We start from the raw sequence: 13617 nt of genomic DNA on the forward strand, positions 1-13617 counted from the left end.
CCCTCTAGATGTATTTAACAGGATACTACTCTAGTACTGCCAATTCTAGTCCTCAGGCAAAGACTTATCTGGCCAAGGAGTGGGTAAGGTTTGTCTTTAGTGCTAAAATCAATCGAATTCAAATTTCTGGAAACTTTTACTGCCAAAACATGGTATAGTTTCAACAAAGGAAAATAAATTAATTGTCATAACATTGCAAACAGTTTTCCTTGAAGGATTACTATTTCATCTAACATAAAGTAGTTTATTAAACCATTACCATGTTGCAATACAAGTCATAACTTATGTGCATTTCCACTGCTCATTATATAAGGAAATCTGGTTGCCACTGAATAATTTAGCAGTACAATTTATTTTGGAATACAGCATTAAAATAGCAATTAATGTTTCCTTTTGTTTAAAGTCCCTAAAAGCAAAAATTGACATGAACAAATTCAAACTGACCTAGCCTACTATATGTTTATATAATCACAAGCATTTTGCTACACCCGCAATAACATCTGCTAAATATGTGTATGTGACCAACAACAATTGAATTGATCTTATGTAGATTTTAGAGAGTGCAGCAAGTTCTGAACTTGATAAATGTACCTTTATCTGTAGGCTTCCTTCAGTAAGTGGCATCTGCAAAACAAGTTCTACACATTCACATTAGGAGAAAACAAATATATGAAACAAACAAGGATACTCCTGGGCAGTATTTGCAATAGGAGTGTTTAGTTGAAAATGGCTAAATTACATCTAAGAAGCTGTATAAAATGTATCTGTCATAGCGAACTGTGGTAAAGACACCTAACACATAATACAAACAAGAGCTCCAAGTCTGAAGGTTTCAGTCACAGGGATCCCATTATTTGCAAACAACACAAATGTGACAACAATGTACAGTAGAGACCACATTGGTCTTCCCATCCTTCATAATCATTAAAACAAAATATGAAATATAATAGACCTTCTACTACCCATAAAACCTGTACATCATTTATAAAAAGATACATGGTTCTCAATGTGACTCCCTGTTAAAATGTATAATGTTTAAAATAACAAAAAAAAATTAAAAGTAGACCATGGATTTCATCTCGGACGATAGATATCAGGACCATACAACAGGCTACTCAAAAGCTTTCCAGGGAACTGGTTCTTATATTTGATTAGGGATACAGTAGTTAACCTACTTATAACATAAAGTTGTATATCACTTCACTCATCTTGCAAAATGCCAATAAGACAACAGTGTCTTTACTTGAAATGCTATAGAGTACTTTTCCTGATATCTCTACATGAGATGTAATCATGTGTCTGGCAACACATGCAAAAGCATACTGTCAAAGTGACTGACTTTACTATTGCTACTCAATGGCAGGAACATGGGAGTATTCACTATGGCAGAAACTAAAACAGTAACGTAGCCTTACTTAGTAAGCAAACATGTCCCCGTTTAAATGCAAAGAAAAAAAAACTATTAAACTTGATTTACCTTACCCCTTTATCAAAACAAAAAAAGTTTACTGTGGTAGTGCAGGTGTGCACACAATGCAAAGTGTGGCCAGTAAGATACTCATAGACATCTCAGTGCATTAAAAAGGCCTCTTCTGCCCATCACCACTTGATGAACATTAGGCCTGCTAGTACCCCATAGCCCAGTATGAGAAAGAGCACCTTCAGCAGTCTGTCATGTTTATCCTCCAGCTCCCGAGACAGGATCTCAAAGAAGGTGACAAAGAGGAAAGTACCAGCAGCCAGGCCTTGGAGCACCACAGAGGCAATACTGCCTGCCAGGTTCTGGGCACTATTGATGCCCATGCCCAGTCCGATGCCAATGGGTATCATGAGGCTGACCATCACACCCAGTTTGATGGCATCCCTCATGGGCAAAGCAGCTTTGGCCACACTCACCCCCAGAGCTACAGCAGCCAGGGTCTCATGGATGCCCACCCCCAGGAAGAGACTTCCCAGCTTGGCCCCGTCCTCCTGGAGGCCCAGGGCCAGCCCCTCGAACACAGAATGGGCAGAAAGAGCCAGGACCAGGCTGGCCAGCCGCAGAGGCCCAGCTCTGGCCAGCTCAGTGGGGCTGAGGTGTCCGTGGTGATGCCCATGGTGGTGGCCCACAGCGGAGCCCCGGGTGGGTGAAATGAATGGAGTGTCATACTCAGAGTCACTCCCAGCCTCGGAGACCCCTGCGTTAAAGGTCTCCAGGTTGATGAAAGATGGCTTCTCCTTCTTGAAGGTGAGCACTGCCTGCTCCACAAAGACGGTGAGGAAGAAGCCCAGCATCATCATGGTCTCTGCCAGGGGGTAGTCTGTGGTTATATTCACCAGCTTTAGGACCTCATCCACCTAAAGAAAAGACACTCAATAAATTAACATCAGCATATAAACATTCTGCAACAGCAAAATGGTTGCGGTTTCGACAGATTATCGGAATATAATTAAAAAGATAATATATATATATTTTTTATTTAAAATACATTTTACTCTGCAAAATACCATGTTTTCAAGACCTACACACACCGAAGAAAGCTGTAAAGCCCGAGACGTCTGTGTACGCTATCCCTGATGCAGTGAAAATAATTAAAAACATTGAATAATGAAGTAAGCTTTACGCGACATCTTTTTGAGTACGAACTTCTTTGTCTGAATTCATGGGTTTTACACATCAGCCAAGCTTCAGAGAGAGCCCCATGGTTCCCTTTTGATAAGACATGGCTACCTACCTTGTTTCTTACTGCTGGCAAAAGAGCATTGAAGCAAGTGGCCAGAAATACACCACCCCCAAAAGAATTGCAGAGTGCAAGAGCCTTCCTGTAGTTTTGGGCTTTTTCATAATCCACCTGCATCATTAGGCGCACTGGGACAAGAATTCCAGCCAACATGAGGGCAAATACTCCCAGAAGGCAAAGGACCTTGGCCACTACAAGCTCCATGATGTCCAGATATGGTATTGCTCAGTAATATGAGTGGCACATAACCCTCAAAGCCTCTTCTGCTCCTTTTCTCTGTCAGGTCACAGAGAGTCTCGTCATCCTGGTCCCAGAGACAATTCCAGCTGTGACATGAACAACAAATGAAAAAAGAAAAATGTCAAAGATGTGCAAACAAACTTTTATAGCTTTATTTGTCATGACAATCAGTCAGAAACTAGAACAGCTAGCTAGCTATCATTTAACTAAGCTAATATGGCCACCTTGTTGACTGGTTTGATTCAACATGATAACAGCTGTGATAGCTAGATATGCAATCTTGAATGTTGCAAAGCATAATTTAGAGCTGGGCAATATGGACAAAAATCGATATTGCAGGCACACATAATAAGGTTGTGAATAGCGGTAGAATTAATCTCACCATTTGAATCGTACCATCGCTCTTTTCATAATGATTAAGCGACCAAAACCCAGATTTTGAGACCCACATTTTTTGCAAAAAAATAAATGTGTGTGGGGGGGGGGGGGCTTGCCTGTTCTGCATGTTATTTTGGAATTAATACGTGTCACATATCAGTTTGCAGACAACGTTAAAAAAAAGTTAGTAAAGCCACGTACAAAACAGGCAGCTCCAAAATGCAGGTGTTTCAGTCTAACTCAGCGCTGTTTGTGCTGGGGCAGGCCAGCAGAAAATAGGAGCATTGCACCGTGATTGGCTCAGTGTTCTGTCACCATGTGGACACTACTTAACCCACCTTTAGTAAGGGTAGATATAAAAAATGTGAGCCCATTGGGTTCAGCCATAGACTTAGATTAGAAGTGGCCTTCCAAGAAGGTCATTGGCCACAGATAAAATGACGTCAAATCACATATCTACAGTAGCTTTGATTGGACTGATCATGTCAACATCTTACTTTCAAAAGCTTAGCTTGCAGTTATCATAAATCAAGTAGACAATCTACTGGCAAATCCTTTTTAATCTTTGTCATATGAAGAGAAATAATGAGAAATTATAGATAAAAACATATCGGTGCTCATCAGCCATCGCAAATTCAACAATGAGTTGTTAGGAAGGAATCGGTGACAGTGGCAAACCGCAAGCATTGCAACTGGGAAGTCAGACTGGGAAAATACGCTTTGTCATCTGACTCAGAATTGTAAATCTCTCTTCCTTCGATGACAAAATTTGCAAGCGAAGGACCGCCGCACACAAGGTGAGTCCAAAAATGTCTTATAAGCTGCTGCATAAATGATGTAATATGCAGGGAGATATGGTCAGCCATATCAGCTGTTTAAAAAAAAGGCAGTAAACAAGGCAGGATGAATTGTTTCGCTGCCAGACAAGGCTCCGCTGATAGCCAGGGGTAGTGGTGGTAAGGATTCACTCCATGGTGCTGGAAAGAAAGCTCTGCTGTTGGGACAGCTTTATGTAGGCCCTAACAGTTTGTAGGTACCGCTTGCCACTGTTATAGTGCAATCAATGTATTGTTTAGCGTTGTGTAGTGGCATTTTGGTGGGGCAACCCCCCACGAAAATGGGGGGTTGCCCCACGAAAATGTACATGCTAAAATTGCCAATGCGCCTATACTAGTACTTCAATTTCTGAGCTCCAAATTAAAGTTCAAGTAGGCTACTTCAAGCCCCTTGTAGGCCTATTGTTTAACATTTAAGGTGTAACATGGAAACCAAAATGTATTTGTCATGTTATTTCATTACCAAATCATGCGGTGAAGAAGCCCACTGGGCTATGTCATTTGTCATTAGATCCAGAAAAATGAAGTGTGGGGTGTTGCACAATAGTCTATTTTACACAATTGCGCACAATAGACCCCGTGTCCAATCCGAAGCACGAAAACTCATTACCTTGATGCACTCTCTGTTAAATCTAACGCTGTAAATCACATGATCAAAATCAATTCCCTAAGGATATTAGATTCAATGGGGATCCAGGCACAACTGTCTTCATCAGCTTAATGAATAAACCAATATATTCTGGACATTCCTCGCGAATACCTTCTTTCAAGCACTTAGGCTGTGTCTGCTGGTACATCGTATGCACGCACCATCACAACAGCTGTTCGTCACTTGACTGTCATTCAGAAAATTCCTTCCTGGATCAAATGATGACGTGTAAAATAGGATAGACTATTACCGCGTAATTAAACAGCTTGACACCAAATGCACATCTGACAAGTATTATGCTAAATTGTTGAAGAACCATGTTAATGACAGTAAGGATTTGGGTTAAGTATCAAGGTAAAGTGACTTTCGGTTAGAAGCATTCGATTTTACAATCACATTAAATATTTCAGCGATCTCTATACAAAAAAAAAAACAGTCCGACAGCTAGATCCAGGATTCTTACAAGGTTCAACTTGAATATCTAATTTAACTGATTCATGCTTAATATTTGATACAACTACAATTTACACTGCCGTAAATGCAAGGACAGAAAAGTCATGTTTTTAAGACACCAACCATGATAATGGGTTAAACGTCGGTTTTAAATCAACTCGTGAATATTATTGAATATAACCTTATATAGCTATGTTCCCCCTCATATCTTAATGTAATGACATGAAAATAATAAGCAGATTATCAATGATTTAGCAACAGCTGTAACAAAGTTGTCCAGCGCACTGGTAACGTTTCCCTAGTTTATGAGAAGACCCCTATAGCTATTCTAGCCAAACTAGCACGCATGTCAACATAACGTTGGCAAATTATCGGGTCGACCAGTTCACAAAACAAAGCTTTAAGTGGGTGCTAGTTATCATTAATATTAATTTGAGTCACGTTGCAAGCTTTCCCAGCAGCTGAAACGTACATAATAATTTCTATCGGGCATTTTGACGAGAAATATGAAATACCTCTACACTGACCTTTCACAGCTTTCCCCCCCCGTAACACTTCCTGTTCACATGACGAAAACGTTTCTGATTGGCGGAGATGCTTTCAAGACAACTGGCTAGAAGGGATATCGATTTTGTAAACGATACGTCATAGTCCCGTCTGCAGAAGTATTTTACTAGCCTCTTGAAGACAATCTGAACCATTATAAACAGAAGGACCACATTTGTTGTAAACAAAATTGATAAAGCGTCTGGACAGAAAGGAGTGGTATTAGTCAAGGTCGTTAGTAAACTAGCTAACTCTGATGACTAACGTTAGATAGCTACAATAAGTAGACAGACGTGTGTTAGATCATCCATCAAGCCAACAATAAAAATGAACTGCTATTCTAACTTGTCATATCTCGCATCGTGAAAACTTGCAATAGAGTATGTGTTAAAGGGAAAACAGAAGAGAACCACAAGATGCAGGACTTCTTGTTCCTCCAATATTTTAGAAAACAAATGGATACAGGGCTTTCTCCTACAAAGCTCCTCTTATGTGAGACTCAGGCTTGATTTCAGTCTTGTAAATTCAAGTAAATTACATTACGTAGCTAAACCTTGGACAAATAATCCTGGTCTGTGCGGCCCATATGGGCAGAAGCCTCTCCTGTTTCTGTCACGTAAGGCAGTTTGATGTACTAGTATCCTCTACCTCCTGGACAGGACGCTAGTTCCCTAATGCTGAGAGCCAAGCAGAAGCATCAGGTCCCAAGGTACTGGACTGATGAACCATCCTTGCGGTCTCTGCTTGGTCGACTCCCCAATCTCAACTGGGATTTCATACCACTTACTATTACAGGGGGCTGAGTCCCTGGCTTGTTGCACTCAGGGTTGGCGTTGGACGGCGCCAGTCTCTCGATACCCCTGTGTTTATGCTGCAATAGGGGCCACGGTCAGCTCGTCTCATCTGGTATACCTCTAGCATGCTTGTACCCAAGCTAAATATTGTATATTCCAACCCCTAGCATGCTTGTACCAAAGCTAAATATTGTATATTCCAACTCACCCTCTTCCGTCCTCTCCAGTCTTAAGCCTAGGTGTGACTGGAGTCTGGGAAACCAGCCCATACTGTAGACAATTGAAATCATTCCAGAAGATTTTTTTTCTACAGTACATTTAACATTTCCATTCTACAATATGGCCTCTGACAAAGAACTCTCAAAATCCTATTGTATTTGGGGTGTTTTTTTTATTTTTATGGAGAGCAATGAGTGTCGAATTTGAAGAACAAAACATGCATCTTGATAGTACATCCATTATCTTTGGTTTTATAAAGATTAAGTTTCCGACTTGGAATTCCGAGTTGGATGACCAGTGAAAACGCTTTTCCCAGCAAAGGTTTGTTATTTTACTGAAGTTCCCAGTTGTGTTGAACACACTGAAGTTGGAAATTTACGAGTTTTGAGCGCAGCAAAAGCTTGCAATGAGCTAAGTGATACCGTTTCAATGAAAGGGCTTTTGTAAACAGAGGTCTCCAGATGACTGAGGTTTCTCTACTGTAAATTAAATCTAAACTCCTGAGCTTAGTCTTGTACAAAATGCATCAATAACAATGCAATCAAGTCAAAACTTTAATTCATGAATATATTTTCTAAATGGAATTTTCAATTTAATTTAAATTAATTTCCTAAATTGAAATAACACATGGGTTTAATTTTTATTTTTTTTTTAAATAAAAAAAAATCAAGCAAACATGTTAGGGTAATTTATTAGTATGATTTAATCATAGATTGTGAACAAAAACAGACAGCCACCCACATTAGAAAAAAACCCAAACAGTGTAACACTGACATTCGTATTATAAAATAACAAAAAACAGTGTATCATGCTTAAACAACTCCTGGATTACAGAGGACACCAATAGGTCCTATTTGATATGCTAATTTGAAATTTACATTTACATTTACATTTAAGTCATTTAGCAGACGCTCTTATCCAGAGCGACTTACATACTCACAGAAATTCCCATAATATTGACAGTACTCTAGATACCATCCCTGCCAACCAGTATTTCATTGTACAAATAGATGCTTCTCAAATTTATATGACTGCTAAACTGTATCATCGCATAATAATCTCAAGGTGTTTCTGTGTACCTGAAATGATAAAGCTCAAGTGATGCAGCTGCATGTAGTTCACGGGGGGGTGTTCAGTTCCGACAACAGTTCACTGGCAAGGAATAGTAACATTAAACAGCTAAACCAAGAGCTAAACTGGTGTGACATTGCAGACACTTCGGACTAGATATCTGTTGACAGCAGGTTTATCAAATTTCATCATTCCCGCAAGGCTTTGCTGATCAGTTTCCTTAAAAACAGGGGGGGGGGGTGGAGCACACATGCAGTAATTACTCAGTGATGAAAAGCTTTTTGTCCATAGAGTTGGGAGATAATACAAATCATACATAGAAAAAAAAATACATGTCTTCACTTCTCCACACAAATCTTCCTCTGTCAGAAAAGGGAGAGCAGACCATTTTATGATGAGCTCTACATGTGCGCTTTGTAAAGGGGAATAAAGACATTGCAAAAACCCAGTACTAATCTACAATACATGGACCAACCCATAACCATTTCAAAATGTTAATCTTACCCGTCTGAGGGTCAAGGTTGTTCTTCGTTGCTACCACTAGGTGTCCGGCTGTGAATTTGACTCCTCAGCTGTTCAATTAGCTCTGGGTTCTGCTGTTGCATTTGCTGCGCAAATTGTTGGCCCCTAAATGGACATGGACACAGCGAGGTGATGGAATGGCAGTTACCAAGTACAAGTCACAAAAACAATGCATTTTATTAATACTCACATTAAAATGTTATCATGTCTTTATCACTGATGCTACGGGTATAATAGACAAGTAATATTTGGCACAGAGTGAGTAGAGCTGGTGGTAGACTTACGCTTGGATGAGACCAGAGATGTCACCTGGACCAGCTCCCACTACTCCAACTCCTGCTGCCGGTCCGGCTCCTAACCCTGGTCCAGCTCCTAATGGTGCGGCTCCTAACCCTGGTCCTAACCCAGGCACTGCTGGAGCTCCCATTGGCCCATAAGCCCCTGACATCATCCCCGACATCCTGTACAATACAGACAAGAAAGGTGGTCTACATGCATTTACTTTAAAAGCGCCCTACATTTCACAACTAATTGTGGAATCTCAGAGTGAATTTACAAAGTACTTGTGCTACATCTAAAAAAAATACAAATGTATTTGATAGACAATTAATGGATAACTTACATTTGCTGTACTTGTGGGTTGTTCATCAAACCGGACGCCTAGGACAAAGCAGCCCTAACAATGTCAATATGATTTCTAATTCAGTAAACCTTCTCTACATATGCTGCATTCATGACATCCCATAAATATGACTGGGGGGGGGGGTCCAGTTGAACGCCTCTCCAACTAGTGGGAAACTCATTAAAAGCATGTTATTGAAAATGAAATACAGAAATATCTAATTGACATTAGTATTCACACCCCTGAGTCAATACTTTGTAAAAGCACCTTTGACAGTGAATACAGCAGAGAGTATTTCTGGGTAAAGAGCTTTCCACACCTGGATTGTGCAACTTTTGCCTATCATCCTTTAAAATTAAAATAAATTAAAAATTCAGGCTGTCAAATTGGTTGTTGATCATTGCTAGACAACCATTTTCAGGTCTTGCCATAGATTTAAGTTAAAACTTTAACTCGGCCACTCAGGAGCATTCACCGTCTTCTTGATAAGCAACTCCAGTGTAGATTTGACCTTGTATTTTAAAGTTATTGTCCTGCTGAAAGGTGAATTAATCCCCCAGTGTCTGGTGGATAGCAGAATGAACCATGATTACAAGCACACCCATAACATGATGCAGCCACCACTATGCTTGAAAATATGGAGTTGTACTCAGTAATGTGTTGTATTGGATTTGCCCCCAACATAACACTTTGTATTCAGGATAAAAAAGCTAATTGCTTTATCACATTTATTGCAGCATTACTTTAGTGCCTTGTTACAAACAGGATGAATGTTTCTGTACAGGCTTCCTTCTTTTCACTCTGTCATTTAGGTTAGTATTGTGGAGTAACTACAATGTTGTTGATCCATCCTCAGTTCTACCACTGCCATTGAACTCTTAACTGTTTTAAAGTAACCATTGGCCTCATGGTGAAATCTGAGCAGTTTCCTTCCTCTCTGAAAACTGAGTTAGGAAGGACGACCGTATCTTTGTAGTGACTGGGTGTATTGATACAACATCCAATGTGTACATTTCAGCTTTTCATTTTTAATTAATTTGTACAAGTTTAAAAGAAAAATGGAATTCCACTCGGACAAAAAAAAGGGTATTGTGCATAGATCAGTGACAAGATAAATCGCAATCTAATCCATTTTACATTCTGGCTGTAACAAAATGTAGAAAAAGTTGAGGGGTGTGAATAATTTCTGAAGGCACTTTAATATGGCTTTTAAACACTATAAATTGTTTACGAGCATGATGGCGGTACTTTTTGTTTATGGTTGACGCAGCTTGATTGCCATTAGCCAATTAATGTTCTCTTGTCATTCCTAGTATTTTCCATTTGAAAAAGGCCAGCTTTAGTTAAAGGTGCACTACGCAGAAATCGCGCCGCCATTTTATGGGTGGGTGGTGGTGGGGGGGGGGGGTTTGCCTAATTTCAGTTTGTGTGACAAAACAAGCTAGTGTAGAGAATCATTGTACCATCTAAACCGCTGTGAAATACATATTTCCCATAACCAAAAACATTGTATTTTGAGCTTGTGTACAAAACCTAAAACATACAAAAATGAAATGTAAGAATGGGAAGCACAGAAATAGCACACAACATATCTACTGCGTCTTAGACTTGCTTTCAAAGACAATGACAGATCTATAACTCCTATCTCTATGTGTATTTGGTCAGGTCACCCAAAAAGTTACACATTTCAGCTTTCATGGGAACTCACCATGTTCATGAAACCAGGGTTACTGAGCAAACCAGCCAGATCAACTCCTCCCATTCCTCCTGTCTGAAGAAAAAAATAACATGATCAACAATGATATACATTCTCCATTGTGGTTGAGATGTTACCAACTTACTGGGCTTGGAGTCTCCATTTTCTGCTCTGCTATTTTCAGGTTGGATTTGTAGGTGTCGTTCTCTGGGTCCAACTCTAGGGCTTTCTTGTAATAACCTACAGCTTCTGTGTGTTTGTTTAAACTGGCTAGAGCCAACCTGGAAGCATGGGACGTTTGAAGTCAATGTATGTTCACAATCATCAGTCAATAACAAAGCAGCAACACACTAGCCCATGTCCACGGTAATATTGAACGCTAGTGTCTAACCTACCCCATTCTTCCATATGCTTTGCTGTAGTTTGGGTCAATCCCAATGGCAAGTTCACAGTCCTGAACTGCTCCAGCGTAGTTGCCTAGTTTGCTGTATGCAGCAGCCCTAGCAAAAACAATTCCATACAATTAGCAGTACTTCACAAAAACTTAAATTGATTTATTGCTTGACTAAAGCTGCATACATGAGTGAAAATCGTCAAAATGTGCATTTGGACATACACAATGTGTGACTAATTGTCAGAGTCCTCCAAGTTCAGGAGTTTGTTGGTCAATACCTGTTGCAGTAGTAGACTGCATTCTGGGGGTTTATGGCAATAGCCTTTGAGTAGAATTCCACAGCTGCCCCAAATTTCTCAACCTTCATTTGATCATTGCCTGCCATAAAGAAAATACAAATATTATAGGCCTACAAACAGCTCTTTAGATTTGAAGAGAGCTAAGTACACGTCATGGGAACTTTAGAGGGAGCGCAACGTTCAGTGTGGTATGTGGATCTGTTCACATCAGGGGAACTGAGCAGGATTAAATTACTTTGATTGAACTTCACATTTCCATGTGTTGTGTTAACATTCAATAGCATCTTTGCATCACATGATTATGCTTAGCATTGAAGTCAGACGGAAGGACACATATGGTAAACACATGATTCTGCCAGTGTGTTTGTACTAAGTTGAGGATGTTAGACTCAAATGTTCATATCTGTTGATAATATTAGAGTCAGACTGCTAAAGGTATAAGGACAGGGATTGTTTCTGTTTTTCCCCCTGATGTTGTGAGATTCTTTCTGGTGTTGTGACAGAACACTGGAGCTGTGAAATAAGGATATCAGGGCTGGCTTAGAGAAAGCAGTTGTAGCACTAGAGCACGCATGGGAGAAATTAATTGCAGCAGTATAGCCATTAGCATTGATGATGATTATGAGTACACAATGCATGGAATGTCAAGGCATAAAAGCACATTTTCATACAATCTTATTTTAAAGAACATAGTACTGTCCTTGTCTATTAATGTTCCATAATGTCATGTTTTATGTGGACCCCAGGAAGAGTAGCTGCTGCTTTAGCTAATGGGGATCCTAATAAAATACTAAAGCTGATCGTGAAGACTGAGTAATGCACAAACTATTACGAGGAGGTCCTACCGTCAGTTTTGAGTCTCTCTGCCTCTGCTACTTCCTCCCCAGTAGGGGAATCTGTGGCTGTGTTTATTTTCACCTGGGAGGTTTCGGGATGCTGCAACAGACAGTCAACACATCTGAGACAAAGGCCTATTGGCCACAATCACCTTCATATTAAGTGGATGTCTTTTGAGTCTACCTTCTGTGTCGCAGAGGCAAAAATCTCTGGTAATGTTTGAGTGACAGATAGGGGGGTCTGGTCATCGGTCGAGACCTCGAAGGCAGTCTCCAGGCATTGGACTGCAACTGGAAAATAATCAGATGTTTAGGAATGGCAATGACAATAACTGGACACAGTGGAGTCCCTGGCCATCATCCAACGTAGGCTGAGAACCCATCTCCTCAGACTGACTCTTGGCTTCCTTACTCCAACTTACCTTCTAAACTTTCCTGAGCATCTGACGATAGACTCCCAGAGCCCAGTTGATCATGAAGAAACTGAATGATGGAGATGGCAAGACGCTTTGTGTCTGTCATTTTGGATTGAGGTCCAAACCTCTCAGTAGAATGTGTATTGCGAGGGACCCTGAAGAAGAAAGTTAATTAGATGTATGTATAAAAAAACATCCTGGTTGGGATTAATCGTCTCTTACATTTCTATTATAGCGACATAACAAAAAAGCCTATACGTTACCATCTGTTTCGATAGCGGACTTAAGTTCAACGTGGAGTTTAGTCCGCTAGTGACTAGATAGTCTAGGATTAAGAAACGAAACTAACAACAAACATGCTAACAATCAAGCTAGTTTACTTGGCAGGTGACGTTGCTAACTAGACTGTTCTAGTAAGTTGCTTATGGTCGGCTGCTAGCTAATACGGCTAACACAGCTAGCAGTTGGCCTGCCATGTGAAAGCACTCGGTGTATTGCCACATAAACAGACAAGCTAATTTTGTTTACGTGTAGGGAGTTGTTTAAACGTACGTGGATAGCTTAACTAGAGCTAACTAGTATCTTGATTAATGCTAAGCTAGATAGCTACACTGACATGACGGCAATAACATGGCTTTCTGAGCACTTTACCCCGATTTACTCAACTGACAGATAGCTATGTAGTTTAAAGAACGTTCAGCTATGCCACACAATATAACATATATACAAATGTGTTAACTAGCAATAATTACTCTTACCAGTTGCCTTTGCTTCAGACGTTCCTTGCACTAACGTTAGCTGGTGGTGATGGGGGAAAAAATGTGTTGATTTTCGTCGCATGTGTGACGCGTCATATCTGCGTTGGCTGAAGCATGCGTCCTTACGTCAGTGTGCGTGCCTCAAATTTAGACTTTGTGGCTGTGGTA

The 13617-nt window shown here is 40.2% G+C and overlaps 2 protein-coding genes across 4 annotated transcripts; both read right to left on the reverse strand.

Annotated features, from left to right (window-relative positions):
* Nucleotides 1-223: 223 nt before the first annotated feature.
* LOC115109113 (zinc transporter ZIP3-like) lies at nucleotides 224-5886 on the reverse strand. Of its 3 annotated transcripts, none has more exons than XM_029633713.2 (3): nucleotides 5804-5886; nucleotides 2715-3046; nucleotides 224-2337 (listed from the first exon to the last, which is right to left on the reverse strand). In XM_029633713.2, the coding sequence occupies exons 2-3, from the start codon at nucleotides 2922-2924 to the stop codon at nucleotides 1600-1602; spliced, it is 948 nt and encodes a 315-aa protein (XP_029489573.2). In that variant the 5' UTR covers nucleotides 2925-3046; nucleotides 5804-5886; the 3' UTR covers nucleotides 224-1599. The 3 variants fall into 3 exon arrangements, with proteins under 3 accessions (XP_029489573.2, XP_029489575.2, XP_029489574.2); XM_029633715.2 differs by lacking the exon at nucleotides 5804-5886 and adding an exon at nucleotides 4935-5796; XM_029633714.2 differs by lacking the exon at nucleotides 5804-5886 and adding an exon at nucleotides 3343-4432.
* Nucleotides 5887-7508: 1622 nt separating this feature from the next.
* LOC115109115 (small glutamine-rich tetratricopeptide repeat-containing protein alpha-like) lies at nucleotides 7509-13558 on the reverse strand. Its single transcript, XM_029633718.2, has 12 exons — nucleotides 13450-13558; nucleotides 12698-12846; nucleotides 12460-12566; nucleotides 12285-12375; nucleotides 11419-11518; nucleotides 11142-11246; nucleotides 10892-11027; nucleotides 10759-10821; nucleotides 9051-9088; nucleotides 8713-8889; nucleotides 8411-8533; nucleotides 7509-8268 (listed from the first exon to the last, which is right to left on the reverse strand). The coding sequence occupies exons 2-11, from the start codon at nucleotides 12795-12797 to the stop codon at nucleotides 8422-8424; spliced, it is 1029 nt and encodes a 342-aa protein (XP_029489578.2). The 5' UTR covers nucleotides 12798-12846; nucleotides 13450-13558; the 3' UTR covers nucleotides 7509-8268; nucleotides 8411-8421.
* Nucleotides 13559-13617: the final 59 nt, after the last annotated feature.

Source organism: Oncorhynchus nerka, linkage group LG25 (assembly GCF_034236695.1).
Source record: "Oncorhynchus nerka isolate Pitt River linkage group LG25, Oner_Uvic_2.0, whole genome shotgun sequence".
Taxonomy (NCBI): Eukaryota; Metazoa; Chordata; class Actinopteri; order Salmoniformes; family Salmonidae; genus Oncorhynchus; species Oncorhynchus nerka.

What these genes read in the sequence shown, in the direction of transcription:
- LOC115109113 (XM_029633713.2), bottom strand. Translation starts at nt 2,924, where the DNA reads ATGGAGCTTGTAGTGGCCAAGGTCCTTTGCCTTCTGGGAGTATTTGCC. An exon ending in TGCCAGCAGTAAGAAACAAG is followed by an intron (nt 2,338 to 2,714) that starts GTAGGTAGCCAT and finishes TCTTTTCTTTAG; the next exon opens with GTGGATGAGGTCCTAAAGCT.
- LOC115109115 (XM_029633718.2), bottom strand. Translation starts at nt 12,797, where the DNA reads ATGACAGACACAAAGCGTCTTGCCATCTCCATCATTCAGTTTCTTCAT. An exon ending in TGCTCAGGAAAGTTTAGAAG is followed by an intron (nt 12,567 to 12,697) that starts GTAAGTTGGAGT and finishes ATTATTTTCCAG; the next exon opens with TTGCAGTCCAATGCCTGGAG. An exon ending in GCAGTCTACTACTGCAACAG is followed by an intron (nt 11,247 to 11,418) that starts GTATTGACCAAC and finishes TGTTTTTGCTAG; the next exon opens with GGCTGCTGCATACAGCAAAC.